Genomic DNA, 23748 nt, shown 5'->3' on the forward strand with positions numbered 1-23748 from the left:
TATTTTAAAATTATTGAATGGTCTAAGGTGCAAGTTTTGTTTTGTGAAGCAGGAATAAAACAACTTATCAAGCAACAAGAAAAGGTTTAAATGATCAAGAGCCTATTTGGAGTCAATCTGTGCTAATTATAGATGATCCAAACAGTGATCGAAGGATGGCATCTGAAGATCCAAGTAAAGAAGTTCGTGACTATTGCATTGTTATAACAAAACATACATGATGGGGAAAATAAAACATAGCAGATTTGCAGTCACCAGTTGGAGAAGAAGATTCGTTTGCAAGATTTGCAAACAATGCGAACTGCAAGCGGATAACTGACCCATTGTTGTCTTTTCTAGCCAGTGATACCAGCTCTTGTGGGAGAAGCATCAACAAGATTGTTAATATTAATACTATATGAAATGAAGGCATTTACAATATCAGTAGAGGAAATCCAAAAATATGTTATATATCTTAAGTTCTTAACAATCCAGAGCCGAGAGAGAATTTGTTAGGCATTCAATCGTGAACCAAAAAGAAAGAAGCAACAAAATATTAGGTGACAGAACTCAGCAGGATTAGAGTTGCCAATCTATAGGGAGAATACCCAATTTCTCCAAAATCTGGTTTGTCTGTGAAAAATGCCTGTTACAACACAATGAGAAAGAGAAACACCACAAATTATAAGATAGCACTATAAATATGAAAAATTTGTAATGCTACTATTTCTACATTAGTTGCACTACATTGTTACCATGTGCTATGTGTACATGCATAGCATCATCCACACCATTATATATAGGTTAGCCCTTAACTTCCAAGTACTTACATGGAACAATGTAGTTTTCATTTAAGCACTGCACTTATCTCCCTCCTTACAAGGATTTAAAACTCAATTTTCAACCAAGTTTTGACCTGGCTTGGAACTGAAACTTTGATACTGGTTTTGCAGAAATTTCAAATTATATATAGTTAAAATTTGGATTTTTTTTAAGGATGGTAATGAAATTTACAGCATTTTATATTATCACTTATCTATATCTATATACTAAAACAATGTATGCCATTTCAAAGGTCCTCTGCTTCCTTCATTGCCCCCTCTAAATTTTCCTTTTCTTTATTCTTTTTTTTTTCATTTTTCTCAAAGAATAATCACTCATTTCCTAATTTCTCCTCATAATCACCTCACTTCCACTTGCATTTATCCTTTCCTTGAAAGTCTCTCCTTAGACCTTTCCCCCTCTCCTAAACCCATACAATCTCTTCCCTATTGCCTTTTGTCTTTTCACTTTTCTCCTATAATAAAGTATCCATTAATTAAGGTACCATTTGGATAAGCTTTTATTTATGGACTTTCAGCTTTCAAAAGTCTGAAAATCTAAAAGTTAGCATTGTTTACTTGGTAGCGCCTACTTTCTGGAAGTGTCTAGAAAGCCAAAGTCACTTAAGGGTTGACATCCCAAAGTAAAAAAAAAAAGACTTCGAGCTTTAGACTTTTGGCTTTTGGGGTGAAACAACTCTCAATACTTGCCATCGACTCAAGAAGATTTTAACTCCAAGACTCAATAAGGCATGTGGTTAATAAGGTAGGTAGTTGGTACAACTACGTCACTCCAAAACTTCACAGGAACATGGGTAGCAAAAAGAATGTTCCTTGCAACTTCCACAATGTATCTATTTTTCCTCTCCGCTACTCCATTTTGTTGTTGAATACGAGCACAAGAACTCTGATGAATAACTCCAAACTTCTCAAGATAGGAGGTAAGGTCCTCAAAATATTCCTTAGCATTGTCTAATCGGAATATTTTGATGCAGGTATTAAATTGAGTACGTGTTCATGGAACTGCTGCACAAGTTTAGGCACTTCAGCCCAAGAATGCATAAGGTAAATCCAAGTATATCGTGAAAAATCATCAATAAATAGGATAAAATATTTATACCCACCCATACATGGTAAATGGTAAGGCCCCCACACATCGAAGTGAACAAATATTAAAAATGAATAGTTAATCTTTTATTACTTGAAGGATAAGTGCTCTTACAATGCTTTGAGAACTCACAAGACTCACAATGAAGACTCAATAGACTAATTCCTTTAACTAACTCTGGAAACAATTGACTCAATGAAGAAAATGACAAATGGCCCAAACGACTATGACATGACATAATACGACTAGTGGACTCTAAAACAAATGTAGTTCTCTTAGGTCATACTTGGCTCTACTTAGGCATGTCTAATAGATAGATCCCATTTGCCTCATGGCCACTCCCAATCACCTTCTGAGATTCCATGTCCTGAAAAACACAATATGAAGGAAAAAAAATGTCACATTGCAATTTAGGGATTTAGTCAAATTACTAACTAAAAGCAAATTGGAATTAAGTTTAGGTACATGAAGAACAGATGATAAGGTTAGGGCATTAGAGGTCTTAATGTTTCCCTTTCCTATGATAGGGGCTAGGGAGCCATCAGCAAGGGGTATCTTATCCCGACCAAAAATAAGTTGGTAAGAGGTGAATAATTATGGAACACAGGTCCAAGGGGTTTTATGAATACCTGAGACAGAAGCATGATGTGCAGTGACATGAATACCTGAGTGAGCATATGCAGAGGAAGGAACAGTCTTTGAAGGAGCTATAGCAATGGACTCCAAGTGACTGATGATGCAACCATACTTCTCATATTCAGCTCTGGCGGCTGCAAGTTGTTCTTCCACTGACTTCTCTCCACCCTATCCTTGTTCACCTTGTGAAGAGGTGGCTACATTTGCATTTCCACCTTTTCCAATTTCAACCCTTTTTCAACCATTTTCTTTCTTGAATCTGCCAAGAACGAGCTTTGGATGCAACTTCCAACATGTGTCTTTAGTGTATTTAGGCTTCTTGTAGTATTCACAGATAACATCATTTTTTCCCAATGCTAGCCTTCGGTTTCATCCCAACATTAGCATAGTGATCAACCTGTAGCTCAATAGACCGAACATGTCTTCAGCTCTCCTCACTGCTCACCATAACATATACCTAAGACAAAGTCACCCCATCCTTTGCTAATACATTCTGCCTCACAATATCATACTCCGAGTTGAGTCCAGTGAGGAACTCATACCCAATTTCCCTCCACCAACCTCCTATATGTTTCTGCATCCTTTGTGCAACCCCAAACAACAATCTCCATCAGATCAATCTCTTGCCAAAGAGATTTCATCATAGAGAATTAGACTGCTAAGGGCTTCTCCCCCTGTCTAAGATTATTCACATCATGCTTCAACTTGTAGACCCGAGCAACATTAAGCTTTTGGGAATAGATCTGTGTGACACTATCCCACACTTCTTTTGCAGTTTCCATCCATGTAAATCGGTGACAAAGAAAATATGTTATTGATCTACTAGATGAAACATCTAAGATTATTCACACCATGCTTCAACTTGTAGATCCGAGCAACATTAAGCTTTTGGGAATAGATTTCTGTGACACTATCCCACACTTCTTTTGCAGTTTCCATCCATGTAAATCGGTGGCAAAGAAAATATGTCCTTGATCTACTGGATGAAACAATACTGCTAGGTGTAAACCAGCTGAAACTCCCATGGAACCAAAGGCTAAGTTGAGTAGTGATACATGTGAAATATTTGATGATCTTCGAAGATACAGACGGTTAGTGGGGAAGCTGAACTATCTGACTATCACAAGACCAAGCATCTCCTTTGTAGTCAGCGTGGTTAGCCAATTTATGCAGAATCCTCGGATACCTCATTGGGATGCAATTCTTAGAATTATAAGGTACCTGAAGGGAGCTCCAGGCCGTGGGTTATTGTACAAACCAAGAGGAAGAATTGAGGTAGTTGGGTATACAGATGCAGATTGGGAGGCTCTGTATCGGATAAAAGATCTACTAGAGGTTACTACACATTCCTTGGAAGCAATCTAGTGACATGGAAGAGTAGGAAGCAGACTGTTGTGTCAAGTAGTGTTGAAGCCGAATATAGAGCCCTGACACACACTACATGTGAATTAGTATGGTTGAAAAACCTCCTACAAGAAATTGGATGCACAATGGACAGACATATGAGATTGTACTATGATAATCAAGCTGTAATTCACATCTCATCTAATCCTATTTTTCATGAGAGAACAAAGGATATAGAGATTGATTGCCACTTTGTGAGGGAGAAAGTCCTTACTAGAGAGATAAGCACAGAACATGTGGGCTCAGGTGATCAGTGGGCAAATTTGTTTACAAAAGGTTTAAACTTAGGGAGGATGGACTATATATGTAACAAGCTGGAATTATATGACATATATTCTCCAGCTTGAGGGGGAGTGTTAGAGTTAGTCGAATGAGGGGTATATTAGTCATTTTTAGCCAGTTTAAATTATATGCTTATGTGGCAATTCTAATTAGACTTACTGTCCCATACTTAAGTGGGGGCAATTTAGTCATTGTACTTAATTAAACCCCTATTCCATATTATGGTCGAATTGTAGGGTTTAGGCTACCATGTTCGATCGATTTGTTGTTGTTGTTCTTCTTCTTTTAGTTCGAACTGCTGAAGCCACTGAACAAACAAGATACAAGATGGTACGGATAAAAACTACTGATGTATCTCAAAAGTTTACATAACTCTAACACACTTTCTTCAAGAAAAATAGCATGTCAATGACATGAAGCTTGGATCTTAATGCAACAAACTTAGGTGGTGGTAATGTTAGACAATGTATGCCCTTAGCTCCAATCAGCATGATGTACATTATGACATTTATTGTAAATGAATAAAGTACATATTTGATTCATGTTATTGTGGCGTATTTCTATGTAATACCCTTAAACTGGACACATATGAGACTCGTGTTAGTTTAGAATCTTCACAGTCGTTTGATAGATCTTGGGAGATTTATCCTACCAAGGCTGACACTGATGTACTGCCAAGTTGGTTGGAGTGGCTTGTCTCAGCTGCCAGGGTGAGACCTGAGGTACATGCAATGTGAGTTTTCTTGAAACCTTAAACCGGACCAAAATTTCAGTATTGCCCTGGACCTTGGAGATAGATGGACAAAATCGGAACGTTACACCCGACCCCTAGACTCGATTATGATACTGCACTAGGTGTCGGATTGGGCTGTCTTCGATGTGCCAATCAATGAGATCCTTAGAGGGGGTCAAAACCTGGGTATGTTGGGTCAGTCCAATAATTCATTTGAGTGGGTGATCATAGTGACAGGATCAACCCTTTTGTCGAACAAAATGAATGATCGGGAAAATGCACTCTCTGATGGAAACTTAAACTGCCGGTAGTGGATTTCAAATGTGCTTGAAATTTGGTTTTGCAAAATATATTTATATAGAGATAAATATTATGGTTTTACAAATTGTTTGCAAAATGTTTTAATTCCCGGGGTCCATGTGAATAGAGAGTGCAGCATTGTACCTTGCAGCCGAGGGAGAGGTCATCTCTTGTCGGACAATGTTTGATCATTAAGGGCTGAGAGGTTAAGTGTAAGACCATTGAGGGTTATACCTGATGGGCTAATATTATATCTGCCCACAGTCCTTGGGCCTCCATAAGATGGCTGGACCCAACGACCATTTAGTATAAATGTTGGGCCCATTAAGAGCCCAAGGCGATGGACTCAAGGGTTCACTGTATTCAGTGGTGAATTCGGCCAGACCTTGTAACAGAGGCTAGGCTGAACCCATGTGGCTGATGTGTATATCAATGCTAGGGTCCCACGCCATACAAAGAGAGCCAAGCTAGCCTACGTTAAAAGGAAGCGAGTCTGAAAGCTTAATGAGCCTAAAACCCATTTCGAACTGGGTTAATTAGACTAATTAAATAGGGGCAGATCTAGGTTTGGATCAACAGATAAGGATAAGAGTATAACTCTTATCCGCTCAAAGAGTCCAGATCTAAATAGAGATTTGGATTAAGGAACTCCTAAATTGATTAGGAATAGCTAATCTTTATTTGCAAATAAGATAAGGGATTATCCTTATCACTTAAAGAGTCCAAATCCAAATAAAGATTTGGATCAAGAGAATCGTAATCAGATTAGGAGGTTGTCTCTTTAAGGCTATAAATAGAGAGCAGGGTGGATATGAAAAATACACACAGACATTACAGAAGACAACTCAGTTAGATTGATTTTGCCTTTAGTTCTTTTTCTCCCTACTCTTGCCACCCTACCATGTTCAATCTCCAATTCTTGGAACTGATCAAGATTTGATCTTGATATTGTTTCTTGCCAGAAAAAACAATTCAGAAGCTGTGCTCACTACCCCATTTTATTCTTGCTAAAGAATCACATGTTCTTGATGAAGAACTACATACTGATCCTACCTCATCCTAAGCTATGTCATCTTTAGTGGATGGAGGATTTGGTACACTCTTTGGGTGTGAACACCTGCGCTGAGAGGAGCTTTTTGCGTGGATTCTGTATCAGGTATATCCCTCCTTAATCTTGGTTTCAGATTTGGTTCGATTTGGTTACAAGAACGAACCTTAAAAGTGCAGTTTTCTAAATTGGGAATACGATTTCCGGATGGAAGTAAAGAAATTTTTGAAATTTCGCCCAACCTTCCTGCAGGGTTCGGCCAACCATATGATGGATCTCCCATCCTTTTAGGTAACCCTTTGGTGAAAATATTCACCAATTAATCAACAATAGCAAACATGCAACATCTTCTTGGTGACAAGGTTGCAACCAAAGTGAAAATTTACTTCAATATGTTTGGTCCTTGCTTGAAAGATAGGACTACCTGCCAAATTTAGTGCACCGACATTATCACACCATGAAATGGGTGGTCCACAAGAGGAGACCTCAAATTTATCAAGAAGTTTTTGAATCTAGAGGATCTTGGTGACCAACAGTAGCAAGAGCCCATAACTCCAATTCAGTGCTGGAGAGAGCAACAATGGTTTACTTTTTGGCACTCCATGCTATAAAATTGGGCCCAAGAAAGAGACCAAAACCATAGGTGATTATTTCCTTCGTGTAACACAAGATGCATTTGACAATAGACATATGGCTGACGATAGGATGGTGAAGGTATTGGCTACCTTGTTCATTGGAAATGAAACATCTCGTTGAGTCAACATGGCACCTTGTAAGCTTCCTACAATATTTCTATTGAGTGTAGGATCAATCAATACTTCACCATCATCCCATGAGAGTAGAGCATTGGGCACCATGGGACTTGAAATTGGCTTGGCATGCTTCATGTGACAATGTTAAGAAAGTATTTACTGTTGGGTGAGAAACATTCCATCAGAGTGATGGAGTTGAACACCCAAGAAGAAATGCACCTTGCCAAGGTCCTTGAGAGAAAAAGCATGAGACAGGTCACTAAGGAGTTGAGTGATGGATGACTTGTTGTTGCTGGCGACAAGTCTGCAATTAACATATACAAGAATAAATGTAGTAGCAGCAGGGGAGTGCAGATAAAAGAGAGAATTGTTTGAGGAAGATCCCTTGAATCCCAGCTGAAGCAAATAGTGCTAGAGCCTAAAAAACCGGGCTTGGGTGCCTGTTTTAGGCCATATAAGGCCTTGGATAACTCACAAACATGTGTGAACTGAGAGGGGTCCTCAAACCCAAGCAATTAAAGAAATAGGAAGGCATTTTGTACATCTAATCGATGCATGAGCTTGCCAAATGAGGCGGCCAGTGCCAAAACAGTCCTAATAGCGGTTTGATTCACCACAGGATTGAAGGTGTCTCCTTAGTCCAGACCTGGTTCTTGTGTGAAGCCTCACCCCACTATGCATGCTTTATTGGGCCATAGTACCATCATTGTTATGTTTGATTTTAAACACCCATTTGCAGCTAATTATATTGGCTCCATAGTCCAGCCAATTAGATGTAGCAACAGGTGCACAATCCATGATATCACTAATGGGTCAAGTATGACATGGTGGCGACTCGGTAGTAACAGTGGGAGGGGAGGGAGGTGTTACCGACTCAGCTGAGGAAGAGACCCAGATGTCAAGGAAAAAGGCTCAATGGACTCATGAATAGAGTGATCTATAACCAGTTCAGTATACTCATGGGGAGTGATCTTTAACAAGCCCATGCGAAGAAGTTGGGCCTTTGATTGGTGACTATGCTACTGTAAATGGCAATAGAAACAATGGCCCCTGTAGGAGGAGTAGCCACTAGTTGGGATGTTGTAGCAGTATATGGGAATGTATCTTAATTGAACATGACATTCTATGAGATGTAAAACCTACCAGTGGAAGGGGAGAAGCACTACCCTCAATGAGAAGAGTTGTACCCCAGGAAAATGCAGTCGTGAGATCTATACTCAACTTTGTGCTTTTTTACAGCCTGAGATAGGAGTAGCAACACATCCAAATACCTTTAAGAAGGTGAAGCTAGAGACTCAATTGAATACCTTTTCCATTCTGGCAACATTACCAACAGTAGCTGACGGTAACCTGTTAACAAGGTACACTGTCATCAACAGTGAAAACTGCTGTAACTAACCCCCCAACCCAACACTAGCTCTACCATACTTCTCCAAGTCCTTCGTACTAGAATGTGATGCATCAGGGGGAGGTATAGGAGCAGTGCTAATGCAGGAAAACAGCCCATTGCCTACTTCAGCAAGGTCCTCTCAGGACGGGCATGTGCAAAATCAGTTTATGAGAAAGAGCTTATGGCATTGGTGACAGTAGTACAAAAATGGCGCCACTACTTAGTGGGCCGCCACTTCATCATCTGTGCAGATCATAAGATCTTGCACTATTCGTTGGAGAAACAGATCCACACTGACGAGCAGCAACATTGGGCTCATAAACTCATGGGTTATAATTACACCATCAAGTACAAACTCGTTGAATCAAGCCCAGTTTATAACTTAGCAACACAACTCAAAGAAGAAGCAAAGACTGATCCCAAGCTTCAGGCTATATGTAGTAAATGGGCCAAGAACCCAAATACTACACCAGGATATACAGTGGTGGATTCAATCCTCCTTTACAAAGACAGATTAGGTATTTAGGCCCAATCAGCCCATTTGCAACAGCTCTTGGAATTGTTCCATGCATCACCACAAGGAGGACATTCAAGCATTCTCAGGACATACAAATGCCTCTCAGCCCATTACTTCTGGATTGGCATGAAAGGCCATCAAGACCTATGTGGCTGCATGTCTCAGCCCATTATTATGGTCCGTATACAATTTTAGAATGCATTGGGTCGGTTGCTTACAGATTGGACCTATCTCTCACCTCATGCATCCATCCAGCTTTTCACATTTCCCTACTTAAGAAACGTTTAACCCCCCACACCACACCATGTTCGGTATTACCAGAATTTAATGAAGAATGTATGCTGCAATTACACCCCCAAGACAATTCTGAATTATCATTGGGTTAAGGTGGGAAGCCAGATAATAAAACAAGCTCTGATTGAATGGGAAGGCTTACCAAGAGAAGATGCAACTTGGGAATCATGTACAGTACTGAGGCAGCAATTTCCTCAATTCTCCCTTGAGGATGAGGGCAATTCATCAGGAGGGCTTGTTAGGAACACAGGTGGATCCGTGACCAAGCCAGCTATGCAACAAGTTTATTCAAGAAAGAAGAAAAGTCTTCTACTCACCAACCCTTTCTGTCAAAAGAAATTTGGTGCAGGCCAGTTCCCCAAAAAATTATGGCGTTTTTTTGGAAAGTATTCCATGGGAAAGTAAACACTCTAGATAACCTACAAAAGAGAAGACCTTTCCTCTGTATTTCTCCTAATTGGTGTATCCTCTGTAGAGCTCACGGTGAGGATTGTTACCACCTATTAATATCTTGTCCCTTTTCTGCAGACCTTTGGGCTTGGCTACATTCGTTGTTTGGGAGTAGTTGAAGTCTACCAGCAAAAGTCCACATGCTCTTCAACCATTCTACCTTTTATTGGCCTACAACAATAGGGAGAATTATGTAGAGATGTGCTCGTGCTGCCTTGATTTGGACTCTTTGGGAAGAAAGGAATATTAGAATTTTTCAAGAAAAGGAAAGGAGCAGTCAGGAATTGAAAGACTGTGTGTTAAATAAGGCAATACCTTGGAAAAAGACCTTGGAAATCTTTCATCAATTCTCCTTTAATGACCTTTGGAGAAATTATTCAGTAGTAGCAAGGTGTTCATCTCTAAAGGACAAATTAATTACAAGCTGGTCTCCTCCATCCGAAGGCTCACTAAAGTTGAACTTTGATGGAAGTAGCATGGGTAATCCAGGATTATCCGGAATGGGAGGTGCTTTGAGAAATGAGAAGGGAGAGATTTTGTTGCTCTACTCAGGTCCCTTGGGAATTGGGGACTCCATCAGGGCAGAACTTTTAGCTACTGTACAAGGGATGCAATTTGCAAACCAGCTGGGAGTACAACACCTAACAATCAAGGGAGATTCCAAAGTGGTGGTGGGTTGGTTGAAAAATCTTGAAGAGGCTATGTGGCATTACAAGAATGAAATGAAGAAGTTTAGTTGGTTGACAAGGAATATGTTGGTCACTGTACAGTGGGTGGGGAGATCAGCAAATACTTTGTCAAATGTGTTAGCTAAGCAAGGGGTAAATAGGGAAGAATTGTTTTGGGCTCAGTTGTGATTCTTGCTTTTCTTTCCTAGTTTACTTGTAAGATTCAAGGAGGGGCTGCAGCTCGCGCCTCTCCCTGGGATGTTGTCTTGATTAAAGTCTATAAAAGGCCATGTAATAAAGAGAAGAGGGGAATCCAAGTTCCATTATTCCTTCTCTCTCTCTCTCTCTCTCTCTCTCTCTCTCTCTCTCTCTCTCTGAATATTAGGAGGCTCACCCCTTCAAAGCAGTGGCTTTAACAGAGGCTAACAAAACTTCAATTAAAAAAAAATCCATTTCAGAAGAATAATAATTATGTTAATTACATATAAAACTGACCTGCACCCAAAGAAACCTCTGTTTGCAGACAAACCAGAAGGATGAGCAGCTTTCAGAATATGATGCTTTGACTGGTCAATCAATCTGCATAACATGATTCCTCTCTAGTAAGCAAAGACATAAGCCAAAACAATACCAAGAATTCAAACTTATTAATGCATGATGTCCAGCATGGAGCTGTAGAACCCAAAACCAGTAAATTCTTACAAAATAGATAGGATTATAACCCCGATACAACATAGAAGGATTAAAGGATGTTGTCAACTGACTATATCTACGTAGAAACATCCAAACAGGTTCAATCAGATCCTAATCAAAAGACTGACAGAAAACAAATACAGTTTTATCATCACCATTATTTGATGGTTCTTTCCATTATAAAGAAATCTCAGGGGAGGGGGAGGGGACCAATTTGCAGGTCTGGAGCTTGCTAAATAAGTGCCACGCATCGATTTGGCCCTGATTTGAAAATCTCAATTGCAGAAAATAAGAGAGCATTTGTTTTGGGGACACCAGCCATGAAAAATATACATATAATTGACATAGAGCTCAGATGCTAACTTCATATAAAATATTATATCCCCTTCTTTATAAATGAATGAACTTATCTTTTCCAAATCCCATCTAAGCTAATAAGGAACTTACTTTGACTTCTCCTGTGCAGAATTTCCCCAAAGAAGAAAAACGACTCCACTTTTCTTCTCAGAGATTGTTCGAATTACAGCATCTGTAAATGGCTCCCACCCTTTCTTTGCATGAGAGTTGGCCTGATGTTTCCTCACTAAAAACAAACAAAATTATAAACAAAACAAAAAAAAGAAGGAAAATTTGCCAGTATATAGAGGCCTAGGTAAAACAAAAGGCAAGGTGCTGATTTCTCTGCAAATTCACCATATCATAACAGGAACAAATTCTTGGATGTTAAAAAGTACATTTTAATTTAGCGGTTATCTCATGCTTGTTTAAATTGAATAATTAATGAGGAATTAGTGAATGCAGAACCACTTCTCATCCTTTATCACTTTCAATTGTCAACCTAGAAAAACAAAATTGACCATACACAGAGGCAGCACCATAAGTTTTCTTAGATAAACGGTGAAATTGATTTAGTCTAGGTTCAAAGTATTGATACGATATTCCCTATCAGGCATATCATTCTGATACACCTATTTAAAGGTGTTTCCAGGAGACTGATGTTTTTATTGATTAAACAATACAAAAATGTGTAAAACTGAATTTTTGAAAAAGAAATTAAGAAAAAGCATGGGGTGAAAGGTATTGATACACCCCTGCCAGCATATCGAGGTGTATCAGTACATTAAACCATGGATTTAGTGATGCTTAACTTTGGTTTGTTCTTTGGACATTTAGGAGGGGATAAAACCTAACTTGCACTCACAACAAGTTAGAGCATAATTGACAATTTCATTACTTAATATTTTAACTTACACTCACAATATCATTACTTAGTATTTCTCAATGAGTCATCAAAATAATCATGTGCTAATGCAGGGTTGGAGGAATAAATAGATCATGCTGTCATCCAGGACTTTACCATCCCAGTTGTCCTTCAAATAGAGGGGTAAAAGATGCTTCACTATAAGTCAAGTGATGTAGGACATGATTGAGAAGAATTTGAAAAAGGAAGAAAGCATCACTTTATTTTGGTGAAGAAAGACAACTAAAAATCAAAATTTGTATCTTCTTGTAATGTGGCTATGGTTGTTGAAATATTTTTTCTTTTTTTTTTAATTTTCCATTATGTTCTTTCTAGTTATGATTAGCCTACTATTTTCTGAAAATAGAAGAAAAATAGAGAGAAATGGCCCTGAACTCAGACCAGATTGAAGAGAGAATAAGGAGAAGAAGAGGAAGCGTAAGGCTAGCAGAGAGAGAAATGGAAGGTTCTTTCTCACCCAATTAGGGTTTCACTACACCTGGCTAAATGGGAGAAAATGAAGAAGAGTAACCACTACTAATTGAGCTTCCCAAACTCTTTCCAACTTCAACTTCCCACTTCTAGAGATCAAAAGAGACCCCCAAGCTCTGAGCGCCACACTCAAATTGTCTCTTTACCCTGTAATTGTGACTCTCTAGTCGGCTAGGGCTTTGGGCAATAAATCAGCAGAATCACTTTCTTGGCAATCCACAGCCAAGCTCTGTCTCTCCAAACCCTCTACTAACTAGGGGCAAATGTTCTCTAAATAATCAGCAACTCATCTCTCCATACACTCTTCTAATCGAAAGGTGTATGGGAAAAAAAGGAAAAAAAGAAAAGAAAGGAATAGGTGCTCTGATACCAAGATGTGATTCAGTCCAATAAACTTGTAAATAATCTCAATTTTCAGCAAAGAAAAGAGGAGAAGATAGAAAAGGAACAGCAGGAAAGAAAGAAGAAGATGAAGAAGAAGGAAGGAGAAAGAAGTTTGATGTCTTCTCTCCTTACTCTCTAAACTTTTATTAATCCCACTTAATTAGAGATAGTTACAATTCTGCCCTTAAGTGGGCAGCCAGCTCATAATGATACTTAAAATAAAGAAAAATGGATTAGTGGGCCCATTATCAACCAATCACAAGTAAGAAACAATAATAGCAAAATACAAATCACTTGGGCCCATTCGGCCCAGTCTCTCTACAGCAGTCCCTTTGCATTGTTTTGATCTAGTTGGAAGTGGTTCCATCAATATACCCCCCACCCAGACCCTTTCCTTCAATATAAAACTAAAAATGGAATTTCCATATGGCATAGTTGGTCCCATCAAACTTAGTAGAAAACACATTACTTCATTTGAAATCCATCGGAAACAATAGAGTAATCAAAACAATCAGTGGAAGTGCTAAAAGTTGCTGAAAACTTCTCAACAATCAAAAGAGGAAAGGAAATAGATATGTCAAACAGAAGAAGGAATCAAAACCCTAACAAATCAAATTCAATCTTCACCAAAAAATATAGGCTGAAGCAACAGCCTAGGGTGACAACAAATCTAGAGTTTCACACCAAACAGAGAAGTCACTTGAGAGAAACAAGAAAATTACCAGACTAAATGGCATCTTCACCAAATAAACCTTATACCTTGTTCTGATTGAAACACCCCCAAAAAGATACTAACCACCAATGCAAATAGGCAATCTGAAATCCCTATTTGATGCTCTAGTAAAGAGGAATAACCTTGTTCATCAGCCCGTGAATGCTTTCTATAACCTTGTGCCACAACTTGTCTCTTTTTGATGGAAACCTCCAAAGCCACTTTCCTAACAGAGAAGTATTTCTATGAACCAAGTCCCCCAGTCCTAGACCTCCCTATTCCTTTTGTTTTGCTGACTTGTTCCCACTTTACTAGGGGTGAGCATTATTCGGTTAAAACCGAATAACCGAACCAAAAATTTTGGTTTCGGTTTTTTTGGTTCGGCTTTTTCAGTTTTTGGTTAAATCAGTTCGGTTTTTCGATTTTTGGAATTAGAATTTCGGTTAACCGAATTAACCAAACTTTTCATTATTATATGTAATATATAATATATAATATGTAACATATAATATATATAATAGAGTATATATTATTAAAATTCGATTTTAACTGAAATAACCGAAATTTTCGGTTTCGGTTATTTCGGTTTTTCTAAATTTCGGTTTCGGTTCGGTTTTTATTTTTTTAATTTGCTTTTTTTTTTAATTTCAGTTTACTTGGTTCAGTTTTTAACCGAATAAACTGAATGCTCACCCCTACCCTTTACTAGGTGATCCCTCTTCTCATCCCTAGGTTCCCAGAGAAAATCCCTCATAAGTTTTTCTAATTGTTCCGCTACTTTAGTTGGAATTCTAAATGTAGACAGAAAGTAGACTAGTAGGTTTGCTAGAGTTGCTCTAATCAGGATTATTCTCCCACCCAAGGTTCAAAGTATCGACACAGGCCGATACGCCTGTATCAGTGCTTTTTTTATGTTTTATTTATTTATTTTTTCAAAACTGGTTCAGAGGGGTCCGTTCAAGTCTCGGCTACCCTTTGAACTATGGTCTGACCCAATACAACCCCTGGAGGGGCGTATCGGAAAGCCATCGGCACAATATGTATTGGCCGATACGGGCCGGTACGTGTCAATACTTTGAACCTTGCTCCCACCTATGGATAGATAGTTCATCTTCCACAAGGCCAACTTCCTTGCAAACCTCTCCACCACTAGCGTCCAAAAAACTTCTGATCTTGGATTCCCTCCCAACGGTAGACCTAAGTACTCCAATGGCCATTGTTTAACCTCACACCCTAGAATCTCAACTAGCACTCTAAAACTTTCATCTTCCAAGTTAATGCCTACTATATAAATTTTTCCCCAATTTATCTTCAACTTGTAAACCAATTCAAATGAACTAATGAGCTTGTTAACAGCTGTTATTTTCTCCTTTTTCTATTTTAGTTGCTGTCACCCTAGTATATATATTAAAAAGTTGCGCTGCCAACAGTATCTTTGAACTCTCAGTTCTCTCTTCTCTCTCTTTTCTCTCTTCTTTCATTCTTCTCTCCTGCATAACATGGTATCAGAGCAGGAATACCAGATCTGAAAGGAAAAGTCGAGCGAACAGTCCTTTTTCTTCTTCGCACCAGATTTCCAGATCTGCCGCCCTCATCTGTTGTTCGGCTTATTGAAGATCTCACACATTGAAGTAACCTTTTTCTCTCTCTTACCTTTTTTTCTGGTCATGTGCCAAGGCAGAACCTGTACTAGGTCTGCCGATTGGATGTGAGGTGATCAGCACCTCTTTCTTTCCTTTTTTGTGGGGTCGACTGATCCCTGAGAAACTGTAGGTCGTGAGAACCTTTTTTGTGTGCTGCAACAGCAGCTTTTATGGTGAACTGTGGGTCAGAAAGTGACCAGTACCTCTTGTGTGCTGCAACAGCAACTTTTATGGTGAACTGAAGGTCAGAAAGTGACCAGTACTTGCTGTAACAGTAGTCCTGTTGATGCATATGTTAAGAGATGACCTGTATGCACTGTGGCAACACTTGTGTTGAACTTGTAAGTCAAGGGATGACCTGTTAGTGCTGTAATAGCACCTGTAACAACACTTTAAGGTTGTGTACCCCATTTAAGATTTGTTTTTTGAATCTGAAATCATGAGTGGTGAAGATTCTGCTACATCCAGTGTTTCCTCAATGCTGAATGGAATGAGTGGGTGTGGACCTATCATTTCCCATGGCTGTTATTCCTCTTGATGGTTTAAATTATTTAGAGTGGTCAAGAGGGATCAAGTTGTACATCACTGCAAGGGGAAAAATAGGTTATATTAATCGGAGAATCAAAGAACCACATTCTGGGAGTGTTGAATATGACAGATGGAACTAGGAAAACAGCATGGTCATGTCCTGGCTTTTGGTTTCTATGCAACCTCAAATAAGAAGGAATTTCATGTGGGCTGAAACGGCAAATGAAATATGGGAACAAGCAAAATCAACATATTCGGAACTGCAACACTATGCAAAAATCTACCAACTACAGGCAGAATCGTCTACTTGTAAACAAAGGGAGAGGTGTCTATCTGTGTACTACTCAGACTTGACCTCTGTCTGGAAGGAATTAGATCATTATCAGAGTGTGGACTGGAAGTGTGATGAAGATGCAAAACTGTACAAGAAACTCATCTCCCAACAGAGAGTGTTTGCTTTCTTACATTGAACCCTACATATGAATCTATTAGAGTTTAGATCCTAGGTAGCAAGGATCTTTCATCAGTTCAGGAAGTTTATGCTCTTGTACAATCAAAAGAAAGCAGAAGGAATTTGATGAACAATTCTGGAGGAGATGCAGTTGTGTTAGCAGCGAAAGGGAGTGTTACTACCGGTGGGGGAAATACTTTTAGGAAGGGAGATCTTCAGAAAAAGATGGATGACAAGGACAAATTGCGGTGTACTCATTGCCAGAAACCCGGACACACCTGAGACACATGATGGAATCTTCATGGGAAGCCGAAATGGGCTCAAGATCGGAATAAGAAGCAAGGTTCATATATGAACAAAAAGTCCAAACATAAAGGTACAAGAAAACACACTATGGAAAACATGGCTACTCAGGAGAATCAGCCCCCCATCCATACTGTGACTCAAACACATTCATCTGGATCTGACCCAAGGGAAGATATTATAAATTCCTTCGGTGACCATTTAGAGCTCTATGGTAGAGCAATTCGTTAGATGGATGCTCCTCCCTCAACTTCATTTGCGTCTACATCAAGTAACTCTGCCACAGCTTTCCATGTTGCTTCTCATAACCCTGACACTCCCTAGATCATTGATTTTGGAGCGTCAAAACACATGACTGGTTCGTCCTCTTATTTTCAAACCTATCACCTTCTTTCTGGAAGAGACAAGGTGAGACTAGCTGATGGATCATATACTACCATAGCTGGTCAAGAAACCATTTCTCTCCCTCTCGGCCTTACCCTCTCTGGTGTTTTACATGTTCCGAAATTTCCCATTAATTTGTTCTCTGTTAGTAGTATTACTAATTCCTTAAACTGCTCAGTGACCTTTTACCCTTCTTACTGTGTGATCCAGGATCTGGCTTCGGGGAGGACGATTGATAGAGGATGTATGGTTGATGGACTTTACATGCTGGAGAATAAGGCTGGTCTTCAAGTCACAGAGTCTAAGAGTCAGTCTTGTAAGAGTCAAGTTTATTTATGGCATTGTCGTCTTGGTCATTTATCTTTTGAGTCTTTGAAAGTGGTGTTTCCAAAATTGTTTAAGTCAGTGTTCGTTTTAGATTTCTCTTGTCAATCGAGTAAGTAGTGTAGAACTCATTTTCTTTCAAAAAATAATAAATCTGAATTTCCTTTTTACATTGTTCATTCTGATGTGTGGGGCCCTATTACTTTACCATCTAAGAGTGACAAGTATTTTATTACCATTATCGATGATTATTCTAGATATACATGGGTATATCCCATGCGGACCAAGGATGAAGTACCCAAAATTATCCAAGATATTCAGTGGAATGGTCACAAAAGCCAACCAAATTCAAGAGTTGTGGAGAATCTAGAAGTTGTACCTCCAGTGCCATTAAACTCTTCAGGGACGGATCATACCCACTTAGGTATCTTGGTTCTCATTGATGTTCCTGACCCCATTGTAGTTGATACCTCTGTTGCTAATGACCTTGACATTCCTATTGCTCACAGAAAAGGTGTTAGATCGTGCACCACTAAACACCCCATTTCCCACTTTGTTTCCTATGAAAACATTTCACCTTCTTTTCGAGCCTTTCTCACATCCATTGACAGTGTCCCTATCCCTAAGAATGTGGCAGAAGCTCTTTCAGTACCTGAATGGACAGATGCTATGAAGGATGAAATTAATGCCCTTCATAAAAATGGCACATGGGAACTTGTAGATCTTCCTAAGGGAAAGGATCCAGTTGGATATAAATGGGTGTTTACAGTCAAACATAGGGCTGATGGCACAGTGGAGAGGTATAAAGCTCGTTTAGTGGCAAAGGGGTTTACACAAGTGTCTGGAGTTGATTATGCAGAGTCTTTTGCACCCGTTGCCAAGATGAACTCCATTAGAGTTCTATTCTCTCTTGCTGCTAATCTTGATTGGAATCTACATCAACTTGATATCAAGAATGCATTCTTGAATGGTGACCTTGAAAATACAACCCCCTGGTTTTCAGGCTCAAGGCAATGAACAAAAGGTGTGCAAGTTGAAGAAGTCTTTATACAGGTTGAAACAATCACCGAGAGCCTAGTTCAGCAAATTCCATGCAACGGTTCAGCAAAAAGGATACAAGCAATGTCAATCTGATCACACATTGTTTGTGAAAAGAGGAAAAGGTAAAATTGTTGCTTTGATAGTATATGTTGATGATATAATTATCACTGGCGACTAGAAGGATGAAATCCAAAAGTTGAAGAGTTTTCTTGCCACACAGTTTGAAGTAAAGGATCTAGGTCCTCTAACATACTTCCTAGGAATTGAAGTTGCCCCCTCAAAAAGGGGTATCTTCATTTCCTAAAGGAAGTATGTCCTAGATTTACTCCAGGATACAGGAAAAATGGGAGTGAAGCCAGTTGATTCCCCCATTGATCCTAACCATAAATTAGGTGACAACCAAGGTGAACCTATCAAGGATGTGAAACAGTTTCAGAGACTTATAGGGAGATTGTTATATCTTTCTATGACCCGCCCAGACATTGCTTATGAAGTTGGTGTCCTTAGCCAGTTCATGCATGCCCCTTTGACCACTCATCTTGAAGCAGCAGAAAGAATCCTCCGATACCTTAAAAGGTTTCCAGGTGCTGGCTTGTTGTTTGAAAGGCATAGACATTTGAAAGTTGAAGTGTATACTGATGCAGATTGGGCAGGATCCCTAAATGACAGAAAGTCAACTAGTGGCTACTACACCTTCATAGGAGAAAATCTAGTTACCTGGAGAAGCAAAAAGCAAAGTGTGGTGGCTAGATCTAGTGTTGAAGCTGAATATCGAGAAATGGCTCATGGAGTGGCTGAAATTATGTGGATAAAGAATCTGTTGAGTGAGTTGGGTTTTCTAGTGGACAGACCTATGACCCTATTATGTGATAACAAAGCAGCCATAAGCATTGTTGCTAACCCTGTGCTATATGATAGAACTAAACACATCGAAGTCGACAAGCATTTTATTAGAGAGAAAGTTATCACAGGGGAAGTGTGTACTCCCTATGTTAGCTCTGAGGATCAACTTGCAAAGATCTTTACAAAGGGACCACCACTTAAGACATCATGATTTATGTTACAAGTTGGGCATGATTGACATCTATGTCCCAACTTGAGGGGGAGTGTTAACAGTTGTTATTTTCTCCTATGTATAGTACCGTAGGGGTACTATTGTACTTTTGCTCCTTTTCTTTTCTATTTTAGTTGTTGTCGCCCTAGTATATATATTAAAAAGTTGTGCCGCCAGCAGTATTTGAGCTCTCAGTTCTCTCTTCTCTCTTCTTCTCTCTCTTTTCTCTCTTCTTTCATTCTTCTCTCCTGCATAATAAAGCTCTTGCAGATTTCTTATATTCTCTTGATTATGTCCCTCACTGACTAATATGATATCATTTGCAAACTATAAATGTGTGATTCACCTCAAATTTTCCTATCCTCCAACCTCTAAATAGGTTGCTTTGATCAACCTCCACGATCATCCTACTTAGAACATCAGTAACTAAAGTGAATGGAGAAAGGGGATCACCTTGCCTCAAACCTATTTTCGCTGGGAAGTAATATCCACACCATCAATCATGATCGAGTACTGCACTAAACTTAGGCAACCATCATCCACACCCTCCACTTCTCCCCCAACCCAATTATCCCCATAATTTCCAAAGAAAAGACCAGTCCACAGAATCATATACTTTACCTCTTCTAAAAAAAGGAAACTAAGCAAATTTTAGTTTTCTTTTTTTTTTTCATTTCAATTGGTAATTTTTGTTTTTTATTTTATGAAATCCTTGTCACCTAGGAAACTAGGCACCCCACTGTCACTTAAAATTGCCTAAACACCGCATTATGGTTGTAATTGTTATTTCCTAGCAAGGAAGTGTTTCAGCACTTGGTGGACAGGCTAATACCTTTTGTTTTCTTTTATTTTTTTTGACTCATGGGGCTAATCAAGTTCGTTCTGTTGTCGATCTGGAGTTTGGTAGAACTTATTTTTTCAGATGCAAAATGTTAGTTCAGAACCAAGTTGGAGAACCAAGAGCATCCTTTACCAATATAATGTACACTATTCCAATCCATAAAAAATGAACAGTAGACATGACCATAGAACATAAGTATGCCGATCCAAATCATATCTGCATCACATGTGGGAAACAGTTAAAATATAGTGAAACAAGCTGGGTGGTAAACATGGTGTAGAAAAACCATTGTTGACAACTCAAATATTATACAAAGCAAACAGAACCAGATTCCAATTTATAGCCTTGAGCACCATAACAACTCCTAGCAATTAGCATCGACAGAAACATCAAAACTGATTTTCTTGAAATTCTTCAAAAAAATCCGACAAAAACTATCATCTCTTCACAAATGAAATTCTGAAAATTGATACTTGGACACCTAAATCATTCTAAACAAGCCATAGAAAGATCCTACTCTATAGGGCCGGGTGTCCATGTGGCTACTGACATCATGGTAACATCACCAATCAACAATGCACACTGATGAGTCAATACCTCTCCTCGCTCTGATACCAAGTTATAATCCAATAACCAGTGCTGTTCTTGAATAAGAAATAGAAGAATGCAAGGTGCCAACCAGCTGGTTGATAAGGTCTCCTGCTGGTCATAGTGGAGACTTGGGATCAAATCCAGCCTGCATCTGGGTGGGGTGGGGGGTTATGGGTTGGGGGATGGGATACCCCCTGTTGTGTAGCCCTTCAAAAGAAATAAAATATATATATAGAAGAATGGAAAGAGAGTGTGTCAAGAGGGAGGATTAAGATTGGAAAAACAGAATAGATTGATACATCAGTCTATTTCCTAACTTTATTAACTTAAGAAGAGATACAATTATAATACTCCCATTGTTGTAACTAAGTCATACAATATAATCAATACTCCAAAATGTCTATAACAACACATTTCTAGCGATCCTAGTTTAAACTTTTGACAATTGTGCTTCTAGATTATCCTATCTTCTAGGAAGATACATGGGATCCATTTCATAAGCAATACAAAAATGTATAGAAGGTAAGTTCAAGAAAACTAATCTTTTAGAAATTCTAATAAAAATTAGGCCATGAGGCTAAAGAATGAGAACTACAAGTAACTACCATAACAAAAGAATTCCTAAACAAGTTTATATTTCAAACTAACTCAAGCTACACTTTTGCAGCAACAGTAAGTAATCAATATTAATTGAGAAAGAATCCCCTCCCTAGCAACTTTCAAGATTTCATTGCATAGTAGAGAACCACATAATTTACAGGTCATTTGGTCAAGAAAAAAAAGTTACTTACCAGTAAGTACAGTGTTGAGCAATAAAACACCCTACAATTAAAAGGGAGAAAAGTTATTGTACGAAAGGCACCTTCATTGACAATATAACTTGGATGCATGCTCTGTTTCAGCCATTTCTAGGGAAAAACATCATTTCAAGAAGCACAATATTGATTTTGGTCTCGTTAAATAATTCAATTACAAATCCAAAAAGCCCACAAATCAGACATAAATCAAGTTATGGCCAATTGTGAACACCGAATGAGTAGATATTGAGAACCAATTGTGATCACTTAAAAGTGTATTTCACCTTTTCACCTGAAGCACACCTAATGCAAAAGGAAGAAAAGGGTTTCAGGATCTTCAACAATGAGAAAAAGAGATTTGAGTGGCTGACTAAGGATATGGATGTGCAATTCAGTTGAGTTAAAAAGACTGCAAATGCTTTTGCTGATGTTTTAGCAAAACAAGAGGCGGGAAGAAATCAATTGTTTTGGTCTCAATTGTAAATGCGTATTTGTTGTGGAGAGGTCAGACAGCTTACCTCTCTCAATCCTATAACTACTTTTATAAATCTAATGAAATTTTTTTGATAAATAAAATCATCTTCCATTAATTTAATGATTGGTTACATGAAAATCCCCTTAGAGGCGCAAGGTGCCGCCTCTCCGAACAGCAAAAACAAAAACTACAACAGAGATTACATGAATGTTGATGTTAAACAAGAGTTACAGTTGTTCCCAAAACAATGTTTCCCTATTTATCCGTTGTTTTGCCAAGACATCGGCAAATGCATTATCCATGTGCAATGAACTTCGATGTCCTTAGTCAGCCACTTAAACTTCCTCTTTTCATTGTTGTAAATCCAGAGCTTGGAGCTATCCTCTTTTAGCCAATTCACCACAATTTCAGAATCACCTTATATGATCAGTTTTTTAATATGCATGTCCTTGGCCCTTTGAATCCCTTCAAGATCTCCTAGAATCTCAGCCCTTAGAGAATCTCCCACCCCAGTTGGACCAGAATACATAGCTAACAAGTTCCCTTTTTCATCTTTTATCACTCTCCCTATTCCGGAAGGCCCTGGATTGCCCATGCTGCTGCCATCAAAATTCAGTTTGGTAAACCCTTGAGGTGGAGGTGTCAAACAAGAACTTGAGACCTTCTTCACCGGAGCTGAATCTGCAATCTCCTTCCAATTTCTTATCATCTGATCAAGTGAGAAACAGTTCTAAAGTTTTCAACTAATGCATCACCCTAACATGGATACTCTCCAAGATTGCTTCCAAGCTTCTCTCCTTATCTGAGAAGATCCGTGAATTTCTCTCCTCCCAAACAGTCCAACATACTGCAGCCCTAACACATCTCCACATTATCTTGGCCCTTTTTGTTGTCCAGCGAGGCATGGATGTGAATAAACTTTGCACATTCAAAGGAGGGGTCCACCTACACCCAAACAAAGAAGTAAATCATTCCCAAATACCTTTAACAAACTGACAAGAAATTAGTAAGTGGTATCCAAACTCACCATTTGAATTTCTTTAACTCATTTTTGTAGCCCCAAGTGACATCCTCCGGATTATTTAACCAGTCCACCACTATCTTAGAATCTCCTTCAATCAAAAGCTGCTCCACGCCCACTTCTTTTGCAAGAAGTATTCCTTGTATTGCAGCTAATAGTTCTGCCCGGATAGAGTTCCCAACACCTAAAGGGCCAGAGTAGAGTAAGACAACCTCTCCAGCCTCATTCCTCAGTACACCTCCCATCCCAGAGGGACCCGGGTTACCCTGGCTACTCCCATCAAAATTCAGCTTCAAAGAACCAAGAGGAGGGGGGACCCAACTAGTCAATACCCTTACCTTGTAGGAGGAACAGCTTGCTACCAACTTCCAATCCTTCCAACAATCAGTAAA

The 23748-nt window shown here is 39.0% G+C and overlaps 1 protein-coding gene across 2 annotated transcripts in view; it reads right to left on the bottom strand.

The window, feature by feature from the left end:
• Window positions 1-355: 355 nt before the first annotated feature.
• The window catches only part of UNG (uracil dna glycosylase), a 28996-nt gene continuing 5603 nt past the window's right edge, over window positions 356-23748 (bottom strand). The window contains exons 4-7 of one of the 2 annotated variants that reach the window (XM_088981859.1): window positions 21855-21885; window positions 11523-11658; window positions 10878-10961; window positions 356-625 (exon numbers count right to left, since the gene is read on the bottom strand). In XM_088981859.1, the coding sequence (XP_088837985.1) occupies window positions 559-625; window positions 10878-10961; window positions 11523-11658; window positions 21855-21885 (318 nt within the window). In that variant the 3' untranslated portion in view covers window positions 356-558. Of the gene's footprint in view, window positions 626-1972; window positions 2276-10877; window positions 10962-11522; window positions 11659-21854; window positions 21886-23748 lie in introns of those variants that run through there. The other variant, XM_088981860.1, reaches the window with a different exon arrangement.

Source organism: Nelumbo lutea, chromosome 4 (genome assembly GCF_056320005.1).
Source record: "Nelumbo lutea isolate HS-2025 chromosome 4, American lotus-T2T, whole genome shotgun sequence".
NCBI classification, from domain to species: domain Eukaryota; kingdom Viridiplantae; phylum Streptophyta; class Magnoliopsida; order Proteales; family Nelumbonaceae; genus Nelumbo; species Nelumbo lutea.